This window comes from Daphnia pulex, chromosome 5, assembly GCF_021134715.1.
Source record: "Daphnia pulex isolate KAP4 chromosome 5, ASM2113471v1".
Taxonomy (NCBI): Eukaryota; Metazoa; Arthropoda; class Branchiopoda; order Diplostraca; family Daphniidae; genus Daphnia; species Daphnia pulex.
In genome coordinates this window covers 7,925,890-7,946,955 of record NC_060021.1, presented here as the reverse complement: position 1 = coordinate 7,946,955, position 21,066 = coordinate 7,925,890, and the positions used below count along the sequence as shown (strand labels likewise).

General features: G+C 39.0%; 5 protein-coding genes across 9 annotated transcripts; all 5 read left to right on the top strand.

The window, feature by feature from the left end:
• Positions 1–1,403: 1,403 nt before the first annotated feature.
• On the top strand, positions 1,404–4,091 carry LOC124193494 (keratin, type I cytoskeletal 9-like). The gene is made up of 6 exons (XM_046587349.1): positions 1,404–1,907; positions 2,292–2,390; positions 2,453–2,569; positions 2,640–2,800; positions 2,896–2,952; positions 3,018–4,091. Exons 1-6 carry the CDS (start codon positions 1,498–1,500, stop codon positions 3,887–3,889), a joined length of 1,716 nt encoding a protein of 571 aa, XP_046443305.1. The 5' UTR covers positions 1,404–1,497; the 3' UTR covers positions 3,890–4,091.
• A 130-nt stretch (positions 4,092–4,221) lies between these two features.
• On the top strand, positions 4,222–8,666 carry LOC124193492 (focadhesin-like). Its single transcript, XM_046587342.1, has 13 exons — positions 4,222–4,402; positions 4,514–4,737; positions 4,822–5,149; positions 5,231–6,034; positions 6,092–6,300; positions 6,359–6,712; positions 6,778–7,098; positions 7,158–7,335; positions 7,402–7,512; positions 7,572–7,996; positions 8,062–8,191; positions 8,247–8,432; positions 8,498–8,666. Exons 1-13 carry the CDS (start codon positions 4,343–4,345, stop codon positions 8,627–8,629), a joined length of 3,462 nt encoding a protein of 1,153 aa, XP_046443298.1. The 5' UTR covers positions 4,222–4,342; the 3' UTR covers positions 8,630–8,666.
• Positions 8,667–8,889: 223 nt separating this feature from the next.
• LOC124193495 (39S ribosomal protein L47, mitochondrial-like) lies at positions 8,890–10,045 on the top strand. Its single transcript, XM_046587350.1, has 4 exons — positions 8,890–9,036; positions 9,102–9,275; positions 9,363–9,701; positions 9,842–10,045. Exons 1-4 carry the CDS (start codon positions 8,936–8,938, stop codon positions 9,987–9,989), a joined length of 762 nt encoding a protein of 253 aa, XP_046443306.1. The 5' UTR covers positions 8,890–8,935; the 3' UTR covers positions 9,990–10,045.
• A 371-nt stretch (positions 10,046–10,416) lies between these two features.
• Positions 10,417–12,876, top strand: LOC124193496 (calcium and integrin-binding protein 1-like). The gene is made up of 7 exons (XM_046587351.1): positions 10,417–10,926; positions 11,059–11,095; positions 11,177–11,282; positions 12,055–12,144; positions 12,269–12,326; positions 12,394–12,509; positions 12,590–12,876. The coding sequence occupies exons 1-7, from the start codon at positions 10,875–10,877 to the stop codon at positions 12,698–12,700; spliced, it is 570 nt and encodes a 189-aa protein (XP_046443307.1). The 5' UTR covers positions 10,417–10,874; the 3' UTR covers positions 12,701–12,876.
• Positions 12,877–12,891: 15 nt separating this feature from the next.
• LOC124193493 (perilipin-4-like) lies at positions 12,892–20,409 on the top strand. 5 transcript variants are annotated; one of them, XM_046587347.1, is made up of 34 exons: positions 12,893–13,017; positions 13,112–13,251; positions 13,336–13,422; positions 13,493–13,594; positions 13,671–13,736; positions 13,800–13,865; positions 13,933–14,106; positions 14,165–14,425; positions 14,489–14,605; positions 14,684–14,722; positions 14,788–14,853; positions 14,925–15,011; positions 15,073–15,159; positions 15,230–15,337; positions 15,407–15,451; positions 15,527–15,580; positions 15,650–15,736; positions 15,807–15,893; positions 15,974–16,060; positions 16,124–16,210; positions 16,285–16,371; positions 16,437–16,490; positions 16,551–16,637; positions 16,707–16,766; positions 16,854–17,108; positions 17,179–17,232; positions 17,329–17,382; positions 17,468–17,551; positions 17,627–17,671; positions 17,748–17,840; positions 17,913–18,896; positions 19,706–19,933; positions 19,998–20,118; positions 20,192–20,409. In XM_046587347.1, exons 2-31 carry the CDS (start codon positions 13,149–13,151, stop codon positions 17,921–17,923), a joined length of 2,694 nt encoding a protein of 897 aa, XP_046443303.1. In that variant the 5' UTR covers positions 12,893–13,017; positions 13,112–13,148; the 3' UTR covers positions 17,924–18,896; positions 19,706–19,933; positions 19,998–20,118; positions 20,192–20,409. The 5 variants fall into 5 exon arrangements, with proteins under 5 accessions (XP_046443301.1, XP_046443299.1, XP_046443303.1 ...); XM_046587346.1 differs by having other exon boundaries at positions 16,707–17,108; XM_046587345.1 differs by having other exon boundaries at positions 12,892–13,017; positions 16,551–17,108; positions 19,764–19,933.
• The last annotated feature ends 657 nt before the right edge of the window (positions 20,410–21,066 follow it).

Sequence of the window (21,066 nt, the reverse complement as noted above, 5' to 3'; positions counted from 1 at the left end):
TGTTGTTGTTGTTGTTACCCTTTTTTTTTACTGCTGCGTCTTATGTTACGTATCCGCGCGCCCATTTCCGGTGTTGGGCTTGTTGTATCGAGGCTGTGTGTGTGTGTGTGTATATATAATTTCGTGTTGGAGATGGAAATGATGATGGGCTACCACAAAGTGATAAATCGTTTCTGTACTATATTGTGCAGCGCTTGGAAATTTTCGAGCTATTATAGAATAGAACAACACGATCATTAAAGTCTGGCCGGTGGTATAGACCTTCACTTGCATTTTCCTATCCGTCATCATCCCTTTTTTTCTTCTTCTTCTTGCTGAAAAGAAGTGAAAAAAAAAACCGCTATTTCAAATGTTTGTCGACCGCATTCGAAATGAGGTACCAGTGCGAGTAATAAAAGACGATAAACTTTTTCCTTAACGTTAGTAATAATAGAAAACAAAAATTCGTATTATTGAATGTAGATCGTGTCAATGGAGCAATCTTATAGGTTGGTCATTCTCCCAAAAGCGGTAACACGCCTTCTCTATCGCTAAATATGGTAATCAGCAATTGCAGGATGACCTCAACTTCTATTTCGCGTGTTCAGCAGCTTCCCCCTCTCACTGTGATGGCCTACATTCAATTTTGCGCAAAATCCCAGTTGGCAATTCAGGCCGACAATAGGCGCTTATTTTATGGTCTACGTATTTCGTTATAAGAAGAAAAAAACAAAAATTATATGATGTCACAGTCTTTTTATTCCGCCGTAGTTTCGCTCGGGAGTCCGGAAAACAAAATAAACCTGTTTGAAAGTTCATCGTCCGCAGCCTGTTGCGCAAAAGAATTGTTCCCTCGAGGTGTATATAATTCTGAACGTCGTGGTGTTCTAAGAAATTGTGACCAAGTAGTTTTGTTTTATGGCTTGATTTGCGTATTGAGCTAGGCAAAGTCAAATCACGTTTGACTTTTGAATTTGACTTGTCTCTTCTTATTTTAATTCAACATTAAAGGCGGGATGATCATTCCACGCCACCTTTTGGTGGACTGGTCAACACAATACAAGTCCACATTCAGTGTCCAAAAAGTAAAAAGTAAACAAAAAGAAATATCCTTCGGGGTGAAAGAAAGGCTAAAGAAATTACAGTTCCTACTACTATAGCTTAACATCAATCAATCAACGCTTCCTGCTTTTATTATGGAAGAAGGCCCTGTGACCTAGAATGGAGATTTGTTGGAAACACCCCAGAAATGTCTCACGTATACGAAGGCGGGTTGGATGACGAAGGAAAAGTGAAATTTGCCGGATGAGTTCTTTTAACAAACATGGTCTTGCATGTAACGTTGAATCCGTGTGGAAAGCTGCTTTCTCCTCCCGTTTGATGACCTTCTTTCTCTCTCTCTACGATATACCTCGACTCTCAACTGCGTTTCTCCTTTCATTCCATGTGTGTTTCTCTGGCGAGCGTGATCTTTCCTCTTGCCCAGCTGCTGATTCAGTTCTCCCCCCAAAGAAAATCATGTGGCGCTTCGTTCAAATTTCAGTTGTTTGCCTAGCGCTTCTTCTTCCTTGTGTTTTGACCAAATCGATCAGCGCCGTCGACAAGCCGGACCTGCCCGACGCCAATTTACTCTTGGCGGAATTCTACCACACCGTGGAGGCCGCTGTCAACCATCTCGTCGTATCCCGCGACATGCACAAACTCGTGCGGGAGAGGAGACAGCTCAACAACTTTGGCGGTGGCAATTTCGGTCAAGGAGGACTCGGAGGGCTCGGAGGCTTCGGCCAGCAGGGCGGCGGAGGAGCGGCCAACTTATTCACGCAATCGGGGCTCACGGGCGACCTCCTGGGAGGGTTGAGTAATGTAGCTAATTTGGCTAGTTTGGGTTCACTCACTTCGGACGCTGCATCCGGAATACCACCTGTCTTGTAAATATGATACTCTTGACACATTTGACTTTCGTTCTGTGCTTATAACCAAATACGCATTATTACACCAATGAAATTCTTGTTTGTCGAAAAAAAAGTGAGAGCATTGTCCTAACTCCTATAACAAACTGGCTTGTAATTTTTTATAGACGAAATTTTCAATTTCCTCATGATGGAATTTGAAAACTTTCTCTTTTACCAAAAAAAAAAATGTTGAATGAAATTGTTGCTAAACTTGTTCCACCTTGTCCACCACTTCCACCTGTCACGACTTTGCTCAATATTACGATTATCCCGCTTATTGTTGTTGTACGCGCAAATAATAAGCCCAATATAGATTTTTAACGACTTACCATTTCGTTGGAACTTAATGAATGGCTACAGGCAAGGAGTTGGATATGTGAACAACATGGTCAAAACGGTTGTCGGTCTCGATCGAATGAAATGCACTTCGCGTTTGGCGTGCGAATACATGGCCAACAGGTAAACTCGAAATTTTTATTTGTTAAGACGAACGAACGATTCATTTGGATTTTATTCGACAGAGGTCTGTTCAATCGCACCAGCGCTCTCGTTCCTCCGACCGTATTTCCCGCTCTGAATGAAAACGCGCAAGGTGCATTAAATCTCTCCCATCCGAGCACCTTTAGATCTATCTTGGGGTAAGATTTTTTTAATTTGTGCATTTGGTTACATCGAGTGGTTGATGAATGTTGTTTTCTTTTTATTTAGCGTTTTGCAATTGATGCGCTTTCAAGAATTTGGAGCTTATGGGCCTATCGAAGCGGCTTTGTGGGGCGTTGCACATCGTGATAACACAAGATGCCGTGATCAATTTTCCAAGTGTCCATCGACTGCCGAAGCCTTCATTACGGAACTCAACTCTACCCCAGGTACAGTGCCAATAAACCTACAGCCATTAGCTATTAGCCAATAAGAAAATGAGAATTGAGACAGATAATTAATCAAATCAATACGATAATTTAAGGTGGTCTTCAGAGCATGCTGACAACTTCCTTACAAGCTATCCGCAATACTTTACCGGGTAATTGCATTTCGACATAATTTGTCAGAAATTTTTTAAAAACTTTATTTCATAAATTATTACAGATGGAGCATCTAGTGCGCCTGAGACGGCAGCCAGCGTTGCGGATATCGGAAGTTCTTTAAGCAATTTTGGACAACAAGCAGGAGGAGGATTGGGATCGTTATCTGGATTAGGTGGATTAGGCGGATTCGGTGGCAACCAGCAATTTCTCAATCCTTCTGGTTCACAATTCGGCAACAACCAGCAACTTTTGAACGGTGCACAGTTCGGCGGCAATCAACAATTTCTCAATCCTTCTGGCTCACAATTTGGCAACAACCAGCAACTTTTGAACGGTGCACAATTTGGCGGCAATCAGCCACTTCTGAATGGTGTAGCTGCACAATTCGGTGGAAATCAACAATTCGCCAATCCTTCACTTTCGCAATTCGGTGGAGGTCAACAATTTTTGAATCCTTCTGCAGCTCAATTCGGGAATCTGGGCTCAAACTTCGCTTCCACGAATTTTGGACAGCAAGGAGCAGGAGGAGGATTGGGATCGTTTGGCAACCAACAACAGTTTCTCGATTCTTCGCAATTGGGGGGAAATCAACAATTCCTCAATCCTTCGTTTTCGCAATTCGGTGGAAACCAACAGTTTGCCGGTAGTGCCGGTTCGCAATTCAGTGGTCTGGGTTCCAACTTCGCTTCCACTGGAGTTAGCAATTTTAATCCGGGCTTTGGATCCGGACTCAACGGCGCGAACGGACTGAACAGCTTGGGTGGATTTGGCGGAGTAAATGGCCTTTCTGGGCTCAGTGGAGGTTCCCAGTTTGCTGGCCAAGGCTTCCAGCAAGGAAGCTTTGGAGGATTCAATGGATTATCAGGAAATTTTCGCTCCGGAGCGGATGACGACAAAAAAGCCAATAATAAAAAGAAATGGACATGGGGTTGATTTGATACATTCGTGACGTAATTTATCATATGCAGGACGTATGAAATTGCATCTTGTATTCCATTCGTTTATTAATAGAAAACGAAGTTGTGTATTAGATTTCATATTTTGTTCCTTTTTTTCAAATTGAAGCATGCCATGACATCTAGTAGCAAAAAATATTAATATTGGAACAAAAAATAAATGTAAAAATACGCATAAATTACTTGTAGTTATTCTTGTTAATAAAAAGGGTATTTTGTTATTAAGAAGTAAAAATTTTACCAGTAATTTTAATCTGAAAGAAAATCCGTTCAGGTTGTTGGAAAAGTCAAATGACAAAATGGTGATTGTGAGGTGGCGCCCGCCGTACTGGCTACACGGCGCTAGATTCGTAACAAACAAAAACATCGGATTCAGTGTGTCAGTCCACCTTTTGGTCTTGTTTAAGTTAGAAAAATTTAATATTGAAACATGGAAAAATGTTCTAAAAAAATCGAACAATCCAAAGGAAATCCCTTCCTGCTACATCAGGTGAAATGTGTTTGATTATAGTTTCAGTTTCTATTTTGTGTTACTTGAATAGCATGATCAAAAGTTGGGACTAATTTGTATTTTCCCTTCACTTAATGCTTTGACAATTAGGTATTCAATGATCTGGAACAGCAGTTGACAGAGAAACTAATAGAACTTGATGGCAAAGATGGGGGGAAAATTGTTGAATTGACATTCTTGTGGAATCATTGCGGGAATCCTGACTATGCAGTTGCCTATGAAGCAAGCCAAACAGTTGTAAGTCTGACCCTTAATGGGCATCTTGGAATCAATGAAAGTATAACTGCTTTGTTGTCAACTGTTTCAACAGCTAGGTAAATCATTCATGCTATTTACATTAACTATTTAATCTTCCATGGATGACATGTGTTAAAATTCATGTTAATTTTTCCCCCAAGACATTATGGTCTCTTGACAGACAGTATTGCAAAGCTGATGTTGAGAGGATCATTCCAAGGAGGAAGACACCCATTTATTTCATTGTATGAAATGCAACCAGATTCATGGCCCTACATTATACAACAAACAAGCAACATAATTTCAAGCGGGATGTTTGAAGTGCAAGCTTTGAAGGAAATCAAACCATTTGTCATCTATATCTTATGCTATGGCCTGAATGAGACAAGAATTTCCCTTTTGAGTATACTTATGGGAAAGTTACACAGTGTAAAAAATCCATTAATCATTGATTGGTTATTGGAAACTTTATTGTGGCACCATCAACAGGTAGCTACACATTTGGCATTCATGTCTCATTATTATTATAGCAAATTCTTAAACTTAATTTTTGTATATTTATTCCTTTAGAATCATGAGAAAACGAACAACAACTTCTACCTTATGTGTGTGCAGCATTTATGTGAATATGCTATTAGCCAGAAAGGAGAAGACGACTTAGCCAGTGTACTGGCTATATTCCTAACATGTACCATGCAAACTTGTCACAAGAAGTTTGGATTCGGAATTCAACACTCTGTTTTCTTGCTAAAACAACTCAACGAGCATTGCACGCTATATCTGGAGCCGATTGTGGTAATGATTAGTCAATTTCTACTGGAATGCAAAGCCAACTGCTATGAACCCATTTTAGAATTTTGTCTAAGTCTTACCAAAAAGAACTGCAGTACATATGTTTGGGGTATGCTACAATGTGCAGTCTTGTCTATATTCTCGTATTCAACTAAAATTGAATCTGACGTCATTGCAATTGTTGAATCAACACCCTCGTCGGGATCCAAAAAGGCGGTTGCTGACAGCAAAAAATCAAATTATATCCATCATCTGTTCCGTTCAGAGGCAAGGATTCAAGTAGCAGTAGCCACATCTGAATTGGCCCAGCATCTCCAATGTCAACTGATAGAAAATGTTTTGGATCCTTGTCGGACTTCAGATAGTTCTACGTTAGCCGATGCAATTTTTCTGTTGAAATGTGCAGTGTTTTGGTGTTCCGGTGATATTTCTGCATTAGACGCTGCGGTTCAATATGTTTCATCAACCAAATTGTACGCCCAACCGTTGCTAACCCTGCTGTTGAAGAAACTCACTACCCCTTCAAATGGAAAAACTAAACTAGCCATTCTGTACCATCTCCCGTCATTGGCAATAGATAAGGTAATTTTTCAATTCACAAGTTTTTTTTGCCCCGCTCTTAAGTGTTTTTATTTCCAGACGTGCGTTCCACGAGTACTTCAAATCTATGAGGCTCTCTCTTCTTCTCCACAACTAAAGCCTGTGAGAATCAGATTACTTGCTGATTTGTGGAAAATTGAGGACCGTGTCTATCCGTTTTTGGAGAAAGTTTTAAATGCCGATCAACAACAAACGGAAGAATTTCTAATCGCTAAAGCAACAGCAATTGATATAATCTGTATGAACAGGTAAAAATCAAGCATAATTTCCTTTTTTTATAGAATTTACTATTGAAGAATTGCCTAGGTCTGATAAATATGGAGCTGAACTGTTATCCGTCATTTCGGATTTACTCAACTCCTCCCTTGGCAAATTGACCGCATGTAGTGCTACAATTGCCACGCTGTCCCTTCGCAGTCTGGTGTCGTTGTGTCGTGCCGAAGTAGTTGACCTTAAGTCGGTATGGGATCTTCTAGCACCAAAACTAAACCAAGATCATCGAGCCTCTGTAGTCTCTGAAATGTGCAATTTACTTGGACTAACAGCTGAGCTCAGGATTGACAACGAGGAATATGATGAATTTATTCATCAGGCTATATCAACATTATTTCGAGTATCCTTATCGACGAATGTTACTGAAGTGCATTCCTTAGCATTAAGGTTCGTGATAATTTTCTTTTGATTCAAAATATTGTGTGTATTAATTTAATTTAAATTCTTTAAAGATCTTTAAGTCGTTTTCAAAAGAAAGATTTCCATTTGAAATGCATGCCAGATTCATGCAAGGACGATTTAAAAGTACCTCTTAAATATTTACCTCCTGGTAAAACCGAAGTCGTTGTTAAGGCTGAAGATGTACTCGATTACGTCCCGGGTCTCTGTTGGATGAAGCTTATGGATTACTATGATGACAAAATTCTGTCGTCTGGCTTTCAGTCACTTCTCTCTCATCTAATAGAAGAAGAAATTCAATCCATGCCGATCTGGATTTATAAAAAAGCTGCTAATGATGCAACGAAGAAAAATGAGCCAACCAATTATTCTTCGTAAGTAATATTTTAAATGTAAGGTATCAAAGTTTCGTTAAAAATATGACGTTTAATAGTTCGTTAAAGGAAGACAGTGTTTTGGCGTCACTAATCGTCTACATGCAGAGAATTTGCGAAAACAACGAAGGAAACCGTTTGCGGATGTCGATTGCTTTTAAAGTGCTTTCTGGGCCATTTGAAAGGCCTCTGCCTCCTCTCAACTGGACATCCTTATTACCAATTGCGCAGCAATATGTAAGCATCGAACTACATTAGAATATGTAATTTTTGAATTCGATGAATCTTACACAGTTTTGATAGAACTTAGAACCGGAATTCATGGAAATCATCTTTAGTCAAGTACCGCACTCATTTTCTGCACAGACGATCGCCGAAAATGCTTTCAACGATGAGCCTCTAGAGCCTATAGATGTAAGAAATGATATTTAAAAAAAAAACAAGAACTGTAACATTTAGTTGTTCATTTTTAGGAGAGATCAGCTATTGTTGCTTTGTCATACTTGGGGCCCATCTGCAAGGTTCTGCCGCTAAAGTCTGTGCAAAGTTTCCTCTATCGTTTACTAAATAGTCAACAATCAGAAATTTCGCTAATCCTAACAAGATTACACCAGTCGCTGAGCACGGCCGATCCATCGATTCCTCTAGAACTTAAGGAAACAATTGCCAACATACTTGTGGGATTGTTTCCTATCTTACCCGATGATTTTGAATTCCTTAAAAAATATGCCAGCTGTTTCAGTTTGGTCTCTGGTGCTCACCGTCCTCTGTGTGAACCGTCGACTAGTACAGCCAGAAAATGTATTGCGACGCTGCTCTTTGCTTCGCGTGAATCCCAGTCTAAAAGTTCTTTGGACTATCTTCTAAAAGCATTACAGCTCACCCTGTATTTGCCTTGGTGAGACACAATCAGTTAATAACATTTAAACCGTGTGAATAATTAACTAAATATTGCGCATGCAGTCTGGACAAAGAAATGGTAGAACTGATTCACCAATGTATTGATACGAACTTCAAATCATCGCACAGCTTTTTGCTACAGTTTGTTTCCTATATTCAACTTACTGCTATGAAAAGTCTTGATGAGAATCAGGTAATTTTCCCTTGCCATTTACAGAAATCAATTGAAATTAACTTTTTGTTGGCAGAATTTTTCGAGTTTGATGGATACATTTGCTCTAATTGTCGGTGCCCTGTCTGATTCATTAGTCTTCTACCGAGACCAGGGCAACAAAAATCGATCCAGTAGCTTAAGAGAAAGTTATTGGAAACATTTTTCACTTGGGATGAGTTACCTTTTCAGCCAACCGCAATGGGCCGTGGTTAAGAAAAACGTAGGACACTTGTACGATAATAATAATGCTTGCCTCTAATGTTTCAAAATTATTTTCTCAAATAGATGCAGGATTGGATTTTGGTTATGATAGACAACGAACATGTAGGCATTGAGCAAAGACGTAAACTTCTTGACGTTCTTCCCTCCACAATCGGCATTGATAAAGAAACGTTTATTCAAATTTTAGCGATTTGAATTCTGAATTGGAAAATACATAAAAATTATTGGTCTACATCCTTATTTAAACTGTACTTGCCTACTTGGTAAAATGGTAATGGTAACGTATTATTGCTTGCCTAGCATTCTTATTAGAATTATTTAGAGATTAAAAAAAAAAACCTTGTTTTTAGTTTTTTAAAAAGCTTTCTGGCATTTTTATTTCTAAAATAAAATGAGATTAGAAAAATAATTGAATTTAAATTTTTTGCCTTGTTTCTAACGCCATCTACCAATCGTACTAGTAATTGTCAAAGACTCAAATCAAATTAAACAACATTTGCAATGGCCGCCTCCGTGAGAAATAAGCTACTTACGTGTGTGTTTTCTTTTGGCCGAATATTAAATCAGCAAGCAATACGTAGTCAATTATCACCTTCAAAATGGTAACAAATCCAACCTTATTTGTAAATTACGAATCCAAATTATTTTGATCTATTTAAAATGTTAGTTTTCAACCGATAAACGTTGTCGCTTCCATCCACACGACTTCATTCAAGCAATCCAACTTAATGGCATTCTTCGATGATCCAAAGAATTTTGGAGCACAGGAAGTAAAAAGTGGACGTTCGTGGACTTTAGATGAGCTTCGAATCAAAAGTAATGTTGATCTCCAAAAATTATGGTAATATGGTTTGTATTTGTAATTTGGATAGCATCTGAACAACTGGTTATCAGCTACATATATAATAATTAATATTCAATGAATCAGGTTTGTGCTACTGAAGGAACGGAATATGCTGTTTACTATGGAACACAATTGCCGAGAAGATTGCAGGCTGTTCCCTTCACCAGAAAGAATTGACAAAGTTCAAGACAGTATGAGAAGGATAGAAGAAATTGTACATGAAAGAAATGATGCTTTTTGGCAACTGGAAATTGGAGAAAAAGCACCAAATCCTAGAGCAGTGAAAACTTTAGATCCTGATGATCCGTTAGCTACTGTTCGTGAAGCAATGGAAGCAGTGACACAAGTAAAGGATGGTGCAACTCTCAAGTTTAAATATTTAATGAAGGAGAAAGAAATGAGAATGCAGAATAGGAAAGTGAAGTAAGTTATGTTTGCAGTTAAAATTCTCTTTTTGCTGAACAACTTCCCTTTCCCTCTATTTCCCGCCTTTTCCATCTCTTTTATATTAAAAAAATTTTAATGAGAGAACGCAATTCTAATCCATTACAATTACATTTTAGACTTCATGAGAGAGAAGCAGCGATGCTTCTTAAACGTTTTCCTAATTTGGATAAGGAAGCGCTACAAGCCAAGTATCCTGATGTCAACATCGACAAACTAAAGTTCAATAAGAAAACTCGTGGGAGTCACGAATTTAATACTGTTTGAATTTTAGGTCCACGTTGTGTAGATGAGTTAATAAAATAAAAAAAGCTCCCAAATAATTTAAAATTTATATACATATAGTGGTAGTAGGTGGTACTGGTAGACATATTTCCTGCAACAATCTAAATCCTTTCCAAATCTATTTTAAGTTTTTTTTTTTTTTTTTTTGTTTTAGTTCCGGAAGTCCAAGCTTTAAGTGTCCAATATAGGAGTAACTTGGATTGGATGAGAATGGTTGTCATTGAAAACGAGCATGAGTTCAGGCGGAAGAAAAATAATATAAAGCAAATATATTGGCTGCCCATTTCCTTGGTCCTTGAGTGGAGAGCTATCATTTTACAGGCCCTAAGGACACGGCTTGAGTTTTATCCGGCGTAAAGCCCAACGGAGAGTAAAGCAGGAACCGCCACGCCACGCCGTGAGGTAATACGAATCACGCACCAGTGCCACCACGTCCGATCGCTTCAGGTGACTATAGTAGAACTAGGGTTCTACTTTCTAGTGAAGTGAGTATCCACCGGCTGCATCTAATACGATACGTGTTTTTATGGTCTGATGGGCGTGTGCTCGTGCATTTTTTGGTTTTGTGTGCAACGTTGGAAGTTGTGAGTTGACTTTGGAGCTATCGATAAATTTAGAAAGTATAACCCACCCCAAACACACGAAGCCACTCGAGATAAAACGGCGTGTCAGTTTTTTCTCTGCAACAGAAGATTTCATTTTTCGTTAAAGATATTTAACGTCTCTTCAGTTGTCAATTGACAATTCCCAAGACCCGTTCTTTCCTTCACGTTATAGCGTGAATTTCCCGTTTTGTTGTATTTGAGACAGATCAAAAATTTTGAACACGTGACGCAGACCCCACCAGCATAGGAGAACCACAAAGTAATGGGAGCTAAACCAACCACTTTATTATCATTGGAAGATATCGATGAATGCTGTGAGTAAAAATCTCTAGTTGTGCGTATTGCAGCTGGGCTTAAGTTTCGTAACTTTTTAAGATTTTTGTTTTAATTTTTTGTTTTCCTGTTGTGTAATTTGATTTGAACTATTTCACCTTCTTGCAAAACAGGCGAACTCACTTACTTCAGCCGCAGAGATATCATTCGGTAAGATACTAGTAAAAAAAGATTAATTCTGTTTCCTCATAATATAAAAGTAAGCCCAGATAATAAAAAGTTTGTCGTTAGATTGTTTGACCGGTTTTACCGTATCAACCCGAATGCCGTAAAAGCCAATCCATTCGGAGTCCGACTTCCAGCGGCGGATATTTTTGCTTCGATTGAAGAGCTCAAGGTATTAACTCACTTTTGCGATAAGAACTCTATTTCAGTAAAAACAAACGGATTTACTAAATAGTATTGGGAATTTTCCCACACTTTTTTCTCTTGATTGTACCCATCGTTGCAAAACGTGATCAAGGATTTATGGAAATACGTCATTATAGGTGATAACTGGATGTGGTGGTTAGGATGCGCCGCTTCGCGCCCTTAACGACCCAGATTTCATAATTCATGATTTCCAAATCCCCAACATTGTCGAATTTTTTATGATTTCGTGAGTTTTCGTTCTCACCCATCATTAATGCAAAGTCACTATATAGACAACAACGACGTGCGTGGCATCGTTTTGCGTGGAATGCGCAAATTCGAGACGTCACATGACGTGTTAGGAAAAAGATTTTCAACTGCGTAGTTAACGCACACACTATATATGTCGCCGATATCACGACCTTGATCACTCACCAAAGCGCTGGCTTTTCACATGCTTCGTTTAAAGAGCGCCGAACCCGACCGGTATCTTTCGGCCAGATAAATATGACGACGTAGGAAGTAATTTGAACCTATGAATGATTAGCTCATCCGAACCCCTAATAGTTCTCACATCACAGCAGCCAGTAGAGTTTTTGCCGCTTGAAGTTGTATGGCCCACATCCGATCAATCGTAAATGCAAGTCACGTTTTTCTTGAACTCAATGTGTTTTTCCATCCAACGCCATTCACAGAAACAATAGAACAGCGGAAGAAATGCTTACTAATTTCTTACCTTTTTCTTTCTTCGTCGACAGTGCAATCCGTTCCGACAGCGCCTAGCATTCGTTTTCTCTTCAAAGCAGGACGATTGTTTCTCTTTCGACGACTTTGTCGATCTGGCTTCCGTAAGTTTCTTTTCTTTGACGTTTCAGACTTTCTTTTTTTCTTTCTTCAAGGTTGTAGCTATCCGGTTGACTCATTTGTTTTTTGTTATACTATTTTTTTCATATTTTTCTTGGTATCATCAAGGCCTTTTGTGAGAAGGCTCCAGCTAGCGTCCGTGCATCTTTCGCATTTAGAATTTACGGTAATTTTAAATCGTATTTCCGGTTACTTGAATTTTTGAGCTGACATTCGTTTTCACAAAAATTCAGATTTCGACAACGACGGTCTATTAACAGCCTCTGATCTCGGGAGACTTATCGATTTCTTAACATGTGCCTCAGAGAATTCCCCGAAGTTATTGGAACGGGACGAAGTCGTCGGCTACGTAAATTCCTTTATATAACGATTGGAAAAAAACCCACAAGTTTGACTAAATCATGGGTTTTTTTTAAACTGAACTTGCAGATTCTAGAAGAGGCCGGAGTAGAAGGCAATCGTTCGATTAACGAAGCTGAGTTTCAACTTGTCGTGAAGAAGTTACCAGACTTTGCTACCTCTTTCAAGCTCATTATGTAAATTAATTAAACTACGAGACAAATATCGCTTAATTATAGTTTTCGTTACTATGCCATTAACTGTCCTATGACTATGCAAAACGTATTTCTCAATCTGTTCCCTTGTGCTTTACGTTTCGCGATAAATGTATCGCTAAGCTGGACCAAGAATGACAAATACAACGTTATTCAATCGTATCATTTTCATCGAATTGTCTACGTCTTTCATCGCTTTATAAGCGGGAGCGCGACGAAGGTTGGTGTTCAGATCATTCGCTTGCTCGTCGCTTGCAGAAGAAGGCGCATCAAGTATTTAAAAAGACTTGGATTTTGCTAAAGGTAATTCATTTACCATTTGTCTCTCTAGCTATTTAAAACTAGTACTAATGCATCGTTTGATTGGTGTCTCTAACTTGCGCTTTTTACAACTTAGATCTGGATTTAAATTTCGATCAAGTTTGAAAGCAATTATGGATTCTAAACAAGTGGATATTCAACAACCCATCGGGAAGCAGCCCGACCCCAAGGAAGCTAAACAGTTCACAACTGTTACCCACGTCGAGGGTGAAGCTGGTGAGTAAAATTTTTATTTATGTTTTTCCATTTATGTTTTCCATGCTGTTGTTTTTGTATCTGATCGCAATATTGATGTTCTAGAACCGGCGGTTGAGACTGAGAACAAACCCTCATTCCTCGAGAGTGTTCTTGGTACAGTAAAGCCAAGTTCAACTGAAAGCAAACCAGGTAGATAGCCCTAGTCTAGATTTTTGTCTTTCATATGTGATTTGTTAATTCTTTTTATTTCATTCTTCAGAAATAACCCATGAAGATATTCAGAAAGCTGATGCTAAAGTTGGAGAATCGGCTCGTGGCTTGCTGGGCACTATTCGCGACACTTACACCCAGAAGAAACACGGTATGTATTACACGATGTTATTGTACTTTAAGTGGACTTGATAACTAATTTTTATTGCTGCCTATGTAATAACTAGACTTGATGGAAACTGCTGCCGGAGCCAAGGAGTCTGTTGAGAGCACCGTAAGCGAAAGTCTCCACAGTAAGTTCGTGTTTATTACCGTTATGATTTATTCGATGGAATTTAAATGATTTGGTTGTTAAGGTCTATCGGAAACCGCAGCACATGCACAGGAATATGTTATGGACACACTTTCAGGTGGCAAACAAGGTAATTTAGAAATTTTTGTTTTCCAAGTGAAATTTCTATTCATGTATGTTGTGTAAATGGATTTTAGCTGTCGTGGACACAGTGACTGGTGCCAAAGATACGTCCGTAAATGCTGCAACGGGTGCCAAAGACTACGTTAAGGATACACTTACGGGTGCGAAGGATACAACTTATGATGCGGCTTCTAAAACCGGAGAGAAGTTGGAAAGTGCGCGCTCCAAAATTGCCGAAAAAGGACATGGTATTGAAGCTTTCAATTCGTACATATTTACATGGCTAACTTGATTCTCTTTCTTTAGACGCCAAAGAGTACGTCAAAGAATCGGCTAAAGGAGCTACAGATTCTCTTAAGCAATCGGTTGCAGGGGCTAAGGATACGATCAAGGAGAAGGCTGAAGGAGCCAAAGAATCCGCTGTAGGAGCTAAAGATTCGCTAAAAGAATCGGCCGAAGGAGCCAAGGATACGATCAAGGAAAAGGCTGAAGGAGGCAAACAATCGGCTGAAGGAGCGAAGGAATCTGCCAAAGAGACTGGTTCCAACGTAGCAGAAAGAGGCCGAGGTAAAATGCCCTTTCAGTAATATTCTAATTTAGGCAGTAATCTGAACTTTCGCTTTCTCAAAGAGGGTGTAGAGTCAATGAAGGAGTCTTCCGAGAAACCCGAAGGACATCACGAAAGCAGAGGTATTTTGGGAACACTCCGTGACATGCTAACACCCGAATTCGCTGAAACGCCAAAGGGTAAGTTACCACTAATTTTCATTCTTTGAAAACAGTTCAATCACGCAGACAACTAATGTTTTTGCCTTTCTTTTTTAGCTCCCGAAGGGACGAAATCCAACGCAGACATCGCCAAGGGTAAGTGGTCACGATTAAGTTTCTTTAAATTAAGATTGTGAATTGATTTTGATATTTAATTTCAGAAACCAAGGAATCGGTAAAAGAAGACGCTACTGGCATTAAAGATACAGTGATGGGAAAAGGGCGTGGTAATAATTGCCTATTCAATTTTACAAATAATAATAAGACTGATTCATTGGATTTTATTTGAAACTGGTAGACGCTAAGGAGGCATTGAAAGAAAAGGCCACGGACGTTAAGGAATCACTGCAAGAGACGGGCTCTAATATATCGAAGAAAGGGAAAGGTATGTCTTGGCAATTACGACAAAAATGATAAAAGTTATTTGATCGATTGTTGGTTAATAGATGTCAAAGAAGGATTCCAAAATCTAGGCGAGAGGGCAGAAGAAAAACTGGAAGGCGCTCGATCTAATATCGCGGAAAAGAAACAAGGTTAAAATGCATTTTCATTCGATGTCGATTAATTATTCATAATTCTTTTATTTTTATTGGTCGTTTCCAGAAAAAGAAGCGGAGTTGAAGGAAGCGGAGTCTGAGGCACCTAAGAAAGGCAAAGGCTTTGTGGAGTCCATTCGTGATTGGGTACGACCTGCCACAGAGAAAACTCAAGGTATAGAATTTCAGCCTATCATTACCAGCTTATCTTGCAAGTCGTTAACCTTTAATTGATGCGTTGCAGATGTGGGCCATTCGATGAAAGAAGCCGCTTCTGAAACCGGTCATGGTAATTTAATTTTGTTGCATTTTGTAACTTTATCACCGCAGTTTCGTTATAATGATTGATTTGTCCATATAACAGATGTCAAGGAGTCATCGAAAAAAGCGGGTTCCAAAATTGCCGACAAAGGACATGGTAAGTTAATGACTTCAATTGCGTCAGGGGATAATTGATAATTGAATGTTGCACATTTCCATTTCGCAGAAGTGAAAGAGTCGGCGAAAGAGACTGCTACCGGAGCTAAGGAAAAGTTAGAAGATACCGGCTCGAGAATTGCTGAGAAAGGACGTGGTAAGTTTCTTTTTAACGATTTTGACCTGCAATTAAAAATGTGAGCTTGATGCAAACTGCAACTTTTCAGACACGGCTGAATCGGCCAAGGACGTTGCTTCTAGAGGAGTAGAATCGGCTAAAGAAACAGGCTCCAAAGTCGCTGATAAAGGACACGGTACGTTGAACTTTGAAATGTAATAAAATAAGAAGTATCTGGAACTTTTAATCATGATCGGTTTGTTGTCGTGTTTCCAGAAGCAAAAGAAAAGGTGAAAGATGTTGCATCTAAAGGAGTAGACTCGGCCAAAGAAACCGCTTCCAAAGTCGCTGACAAAGGACGTGGTAAGAGTATTTTAACACGACTAATTTGTAAATACTGTTATTGAAATTGGCCATGTTTCGTAGATGTTAAAGAGTCGATGAAAGACACTGCTTCAGAAGCTAAAGACTATGCAAAGGATACTGGATCAAGCTTGGCGGACAAAGGGCGTGGTAAGTGCAAACGTATAAATCGATTTGGCAAATATTTACAGAACAGATTGTCTGAAACATATTTTGCTTCTAAGGTGCGGTTGAATCGGCAAAAAACTTGGCTTCAAAAGGGGTGGATACCGCCAAAGGAGCCGCCTCTAAAGTAGCTGATAAAGGGCATGGTAAATAGCGCAATACTAAATTGTAAATTAGTATATACTAAAAAAAACTGTTTAAAATCGCTCAGATGCCAAGGAATATGTTAAAGACGTCGGTTCAAAAATCGCCGACAAAGGACATGGTAAAGTTAATTATCCTATCAAATTTCCAATTGTTGTCATTGAATCAAAATTTTATGTAGACGTTAAAGAGTCGGTGAAGGACTCAGCTTCCCGAGCTAAAGACTACGTCAAAGACACTGGCTCAAGCATGGCGGAGAAAGGACGTGGTGAGTTAATTTTGAAAAATAAGTGTAGGGAGACAAATTTAGTTATCTGTGTGCAATTTCATCATGCAGAGACTGCCGATTCGGCTATGGATATGGCGTCTAGAGGAGTAGATTCCGCCAAGGAAGCTGGTTCGAAGGCTGTCGATAAAGGACACGAGATGAAAGAATCTGCCAAAGATATGGCGTCTAGAGGAGTAGACTCGGCTAAGGAAGCTGGTTCGAAAGCTGCTGATAAAGGATACGAGATGAAAGAATCTGCCAAAGATATGGCGTCTAGAGGAGTAGACTCGGCTAAGGAAGCTGGTTCGAAAGCTGCTGATAAAGGACACGAGATGAAAGAATCTGCCAAAGATATGGCGTCTAAAGGAGTAGATTCGGCCAAAAAAGCTGGTTCGAAGGCTGCTGATAAAGGACACGAAATGAAAGAATCAGCTAAGCAAAAAGGCCATGAGGTAGCTCATAAAGGCCATGGTAATATTCATTTAAAACTTCTCGGTTAAAGAAACAAAAATTAACAGTGATGGTATCTTCACGTACACAGAGATCAAAGAATCGGTAAAAGAAGGAGGTTCGAAGATTGCTGAAAAAGGCCATGGTCAGTATTTTATTCCTATAATTTAATTTACTTCTTCGGCTTCTCTCGAGTTAAATTATTCATTTTTCTAAACTATTTACTTATATGTAATTGTAGAAGGAAAGGATTATGCCTCAGCAGCCAAAGACACGAGTGGAGAAAAAGGTCGAGGTAAAAATAACTTCAGAAAATAACGTTCTTAATTTCTTATATGTTTGCATCAACGGTTTTTTAAAATTTCATTTTCGATTCATAGAGGAGGGAAAATCGACTACCAACATTCAAGGAATCAAAGAATTTCCCAAGGAAACCGGCAATAAGGAGGACACATGGAGTAGTGGTATGTTTTTGTAACTGATATTCATATTTTCTTTCTAGTCTACATTTTGCTAATTTTTTAACGTGGATATAACAGAAGGTGGAAAACAATCTGAAACGATGATTAAAAGCGGGAAAATTGGTAAAATAAAAAAATCAGAAATGTAATCAAATCAAATTTGCAGAATTGATAAATTGAATTGTTATCTAAATCGCAGATGAGATTCCGGTTCGAGAGCATCGCGAAATTTGGCAGGAGCCTGAGCATGGCAAATTGACAACCGATACTATTCGTGATACACACACCTCAAGTATAATGAACAGTCCATCGGTACATTCTCTTTTAAGTATCGCCAATTTATTATCGTTGTTGTTTCAACCAGGGAACGAGTGAGTTCGGGAGGCCGAGACAAACACAGTTTAAGAAGAATATACAGAACTCTACAATCTACATTACATTTTTTTCTCCCACCAAACTCTCCATTAAACCTTCCTCTCTACAACTCACTATGGATTTAATTTTTCAAGTAATATGTCGAACACAGAAACATGTTTACCCAACTGGCAGTGTGGCAGGGCAGTATTGTTATTAGCTCAGCTCACAGAATTTTCTTTTTAACTCTCTATGGACAATTTGTTCAAATAATATGGCGAATACAATCAAAAGTTTAACCAACTGGCAGTGTGGCAAGGTAGTATTGTTATTAGTTCACAGATCACTCATCTTCATAGTTCATCATCATAGTGCACTCATCTTAACACGCAATCAAAAAATACTTTGTGAATTCTAGTTGCGGCAGACTACTGCAATCATACTACAGCATACAGTGTGTGAGTGTGGTTGTTTTCATTCTTGCACGTATTTCATATTTGTGCAGGCTATATTTTCTACCACATCTACAATATATAAATCGAAAGTTCGAATCTTCAATAAAGCTCCGGAGTCCGGACGGACTCGCGCGGCCCTCGCCATCATTCCTGCCGAATAGCTGACAACGCTGTACATCATCAAGCTTGTTTATTCTTTGTAGGCTGGCAGAAGAGAGCACCTGTGTTGCGTCTTCTTGTTTTGGACATCCTTTGTTGACAGTCATCATTAAGTGTTTTCGGTGCCGGTGAAGTGATTAAGGGAAGGTTGTGGCCTTGTGTAAGGGAAGATTCTGCTTGGACGACATCTCATGTTCCATTTTTATTTAGCGTCCCTTGCTGCCTTGCTTTAAAAAGTCCCAAGGCATCATGGTCGATGGTGTACTGTATAGAAACGAAATTTTACTTGCCTAACTTTAAACGAAACTGTGAAAAGTCATTCGATTGTGAATGGCACTATGGCAGTTGTTGTGTAACTCTTATGATATAGTTACATTGTGGTAAATAGTTTCTTTTACATTTCTATGTGTTTTCCTTGTACCGTAGTGTCAGATCAAAGTTTTGTTTGATCTTCATTTAAGTTTTCCAGTAAGTGATCCTAACTCGTCAGTTCCAGGAACCACTTTGTTTGTCATATAGGGGCCAAGCTTTTTATTGACAAATGTTTAATAAGTTGGGTCAGATCTGCAGTCGACCCCACTTAATTTAATTACTTAAATCAATGTTAGACATTTGAGAAAATCAACAGGTGTTCTTGTTTTTTCTTTCCAGACTTGTGGGAAATTGGATTTTTAGAATTATAACTTGTTTGTCATATTGAAATAAAAGAACCTGTGTTTTCAAACTTGTCAGAATAATAAAAGGTAACCTGTTTGTTTTTATTTGTAAAGAGCATGTCACAGAAGAAATGGTTCATTTAAAAGTTTTTTTTGCAGCCTAATAGATAATTAAAATGTGTCTAAAATCTAAATATACCTCACCTAGGCTACTACCTGTATGAGAAGATAAAACATAAGGAAATTGAGATTGCTAGTGACTCTAGTTTGGGGTTTTCTTAAGTAATGGATTTATGATTTGTTTGGATGTCCATCATTCAAACAATACTACTGTACATGCACCACTTTTTAGGACCTGAATGATAAAAAACAAAACATGAATGAGGCTTGGAGATTTCAGTCCCTCTTAATGTTTCTGCAAGTATTGTTCCTGTGAGGTGTAGTCAGTTTAAATGTTTTTAAATCTTCAGCCTAATTTTAGAGTTAGTGATATGTATTTTGGTAGTACTGACTTGTTGTTCTCGTTCTCCCAGCATTTATACGTACGTGAAAACGGCCCCCTTGAACCGCTTTTGATTCCGATGGATATAGTTGTCACAGGTCAGTGTCATTGGATGCGGTGACAAGATTTGAGCGTGCCCTTAGTCAAGTTACCGAGTCTGCTCAACTCTCCGTCCCTAGCTAGCGAAGGTTTCTGGAGGAATTACTCAGAACTGATTCTCTTGAATCAGCAGACTCTGAGAGTTTATAGCGCCGTCAAGGTAAATATTTCTGAATGGTACCCGTTTTGTCTACTGCTAATGATTCGTGTTCTTGGTTTGACAGAAGCTGTGTTGTGTGTGTTGATCGTCTCCATCACCATGCACGCGATAATCAAGACCAGCAACGCCTTGATCAAGAAGAAGAAAAGAACGGAGAAGCAAAGAACGACGATTTAAATAGCGGGGTGGGTACCGCTAAATTCATTCTTAGTTGAATGTCGAATCGAAAATACAAAGTTTTTGGTTATGGTAGAACAGTTTTCCACATTGGTACGCTGTATGACGTCGAGCATTGCCAAAATGGAAGTGCTCTTTGAAGACCTGAACGTCTAAATCTTCTTCAGTCAGATGAAGCCAACGGATTCGGAAATCGCCGAAGAAGCAGAGGCCATCACAGCTGGAAAAAAAAACGTGAGTCAAACTCCTGTGAGAAATAGATGTCAACTGGTGAAAATAAATAAGAAGGTGATATGGAATTTTTCTTTTCTTTTTTAAACTTAGTAGGTAATTATTTCAATCAATGTTTCTTTTTATTACTGTGGTAATAATTCAAGATGATGTAGTCTAATTAGGTAGAAAACCTTTCTGAAAAGTTTAGGAGCCATTGTTAATTTCAATTGGTATAAAGTGAGTTTTAAGCCACAATCATTTGGTATTGATTTTATGTTGGTTGTTGTAGACCCATTCCAATCCCCAGCAACGTAAACCTGCAGAAGGAAAGGCACGTAAAACTTGTCATACAGTGGTGTAGAGGTTGGGTGAGAACGGGATGTGTTACATAAAAACATAACCATTTGGTATTCATTTTGATATTGGTTGTTGTAAACCCATCCCAGCAACGTCAACCTTCAAAAGGAAAGGGCAGTTTGCATTTCCTTCACGCCTGAAGGTCGCGGTGAACATTACGTGTAAAACTGTCAATGCGGTGGTGTAGAGGTTGGGTGAGAAAGGTACGTGTTTCATCATTATCAAACAGGTATAATAGCCGCAAGGCTCAGCCATTTGATATTCATTTTGATATTTGTTGTTGTAGACCCATCCCCAGCAACGCCAACCTAAAGAAGGAAAGGCCAGTTTTCATTTTCTTCATGCTCGAAGGTCACGGAGATCATTACATAAAACGTATCATGCGA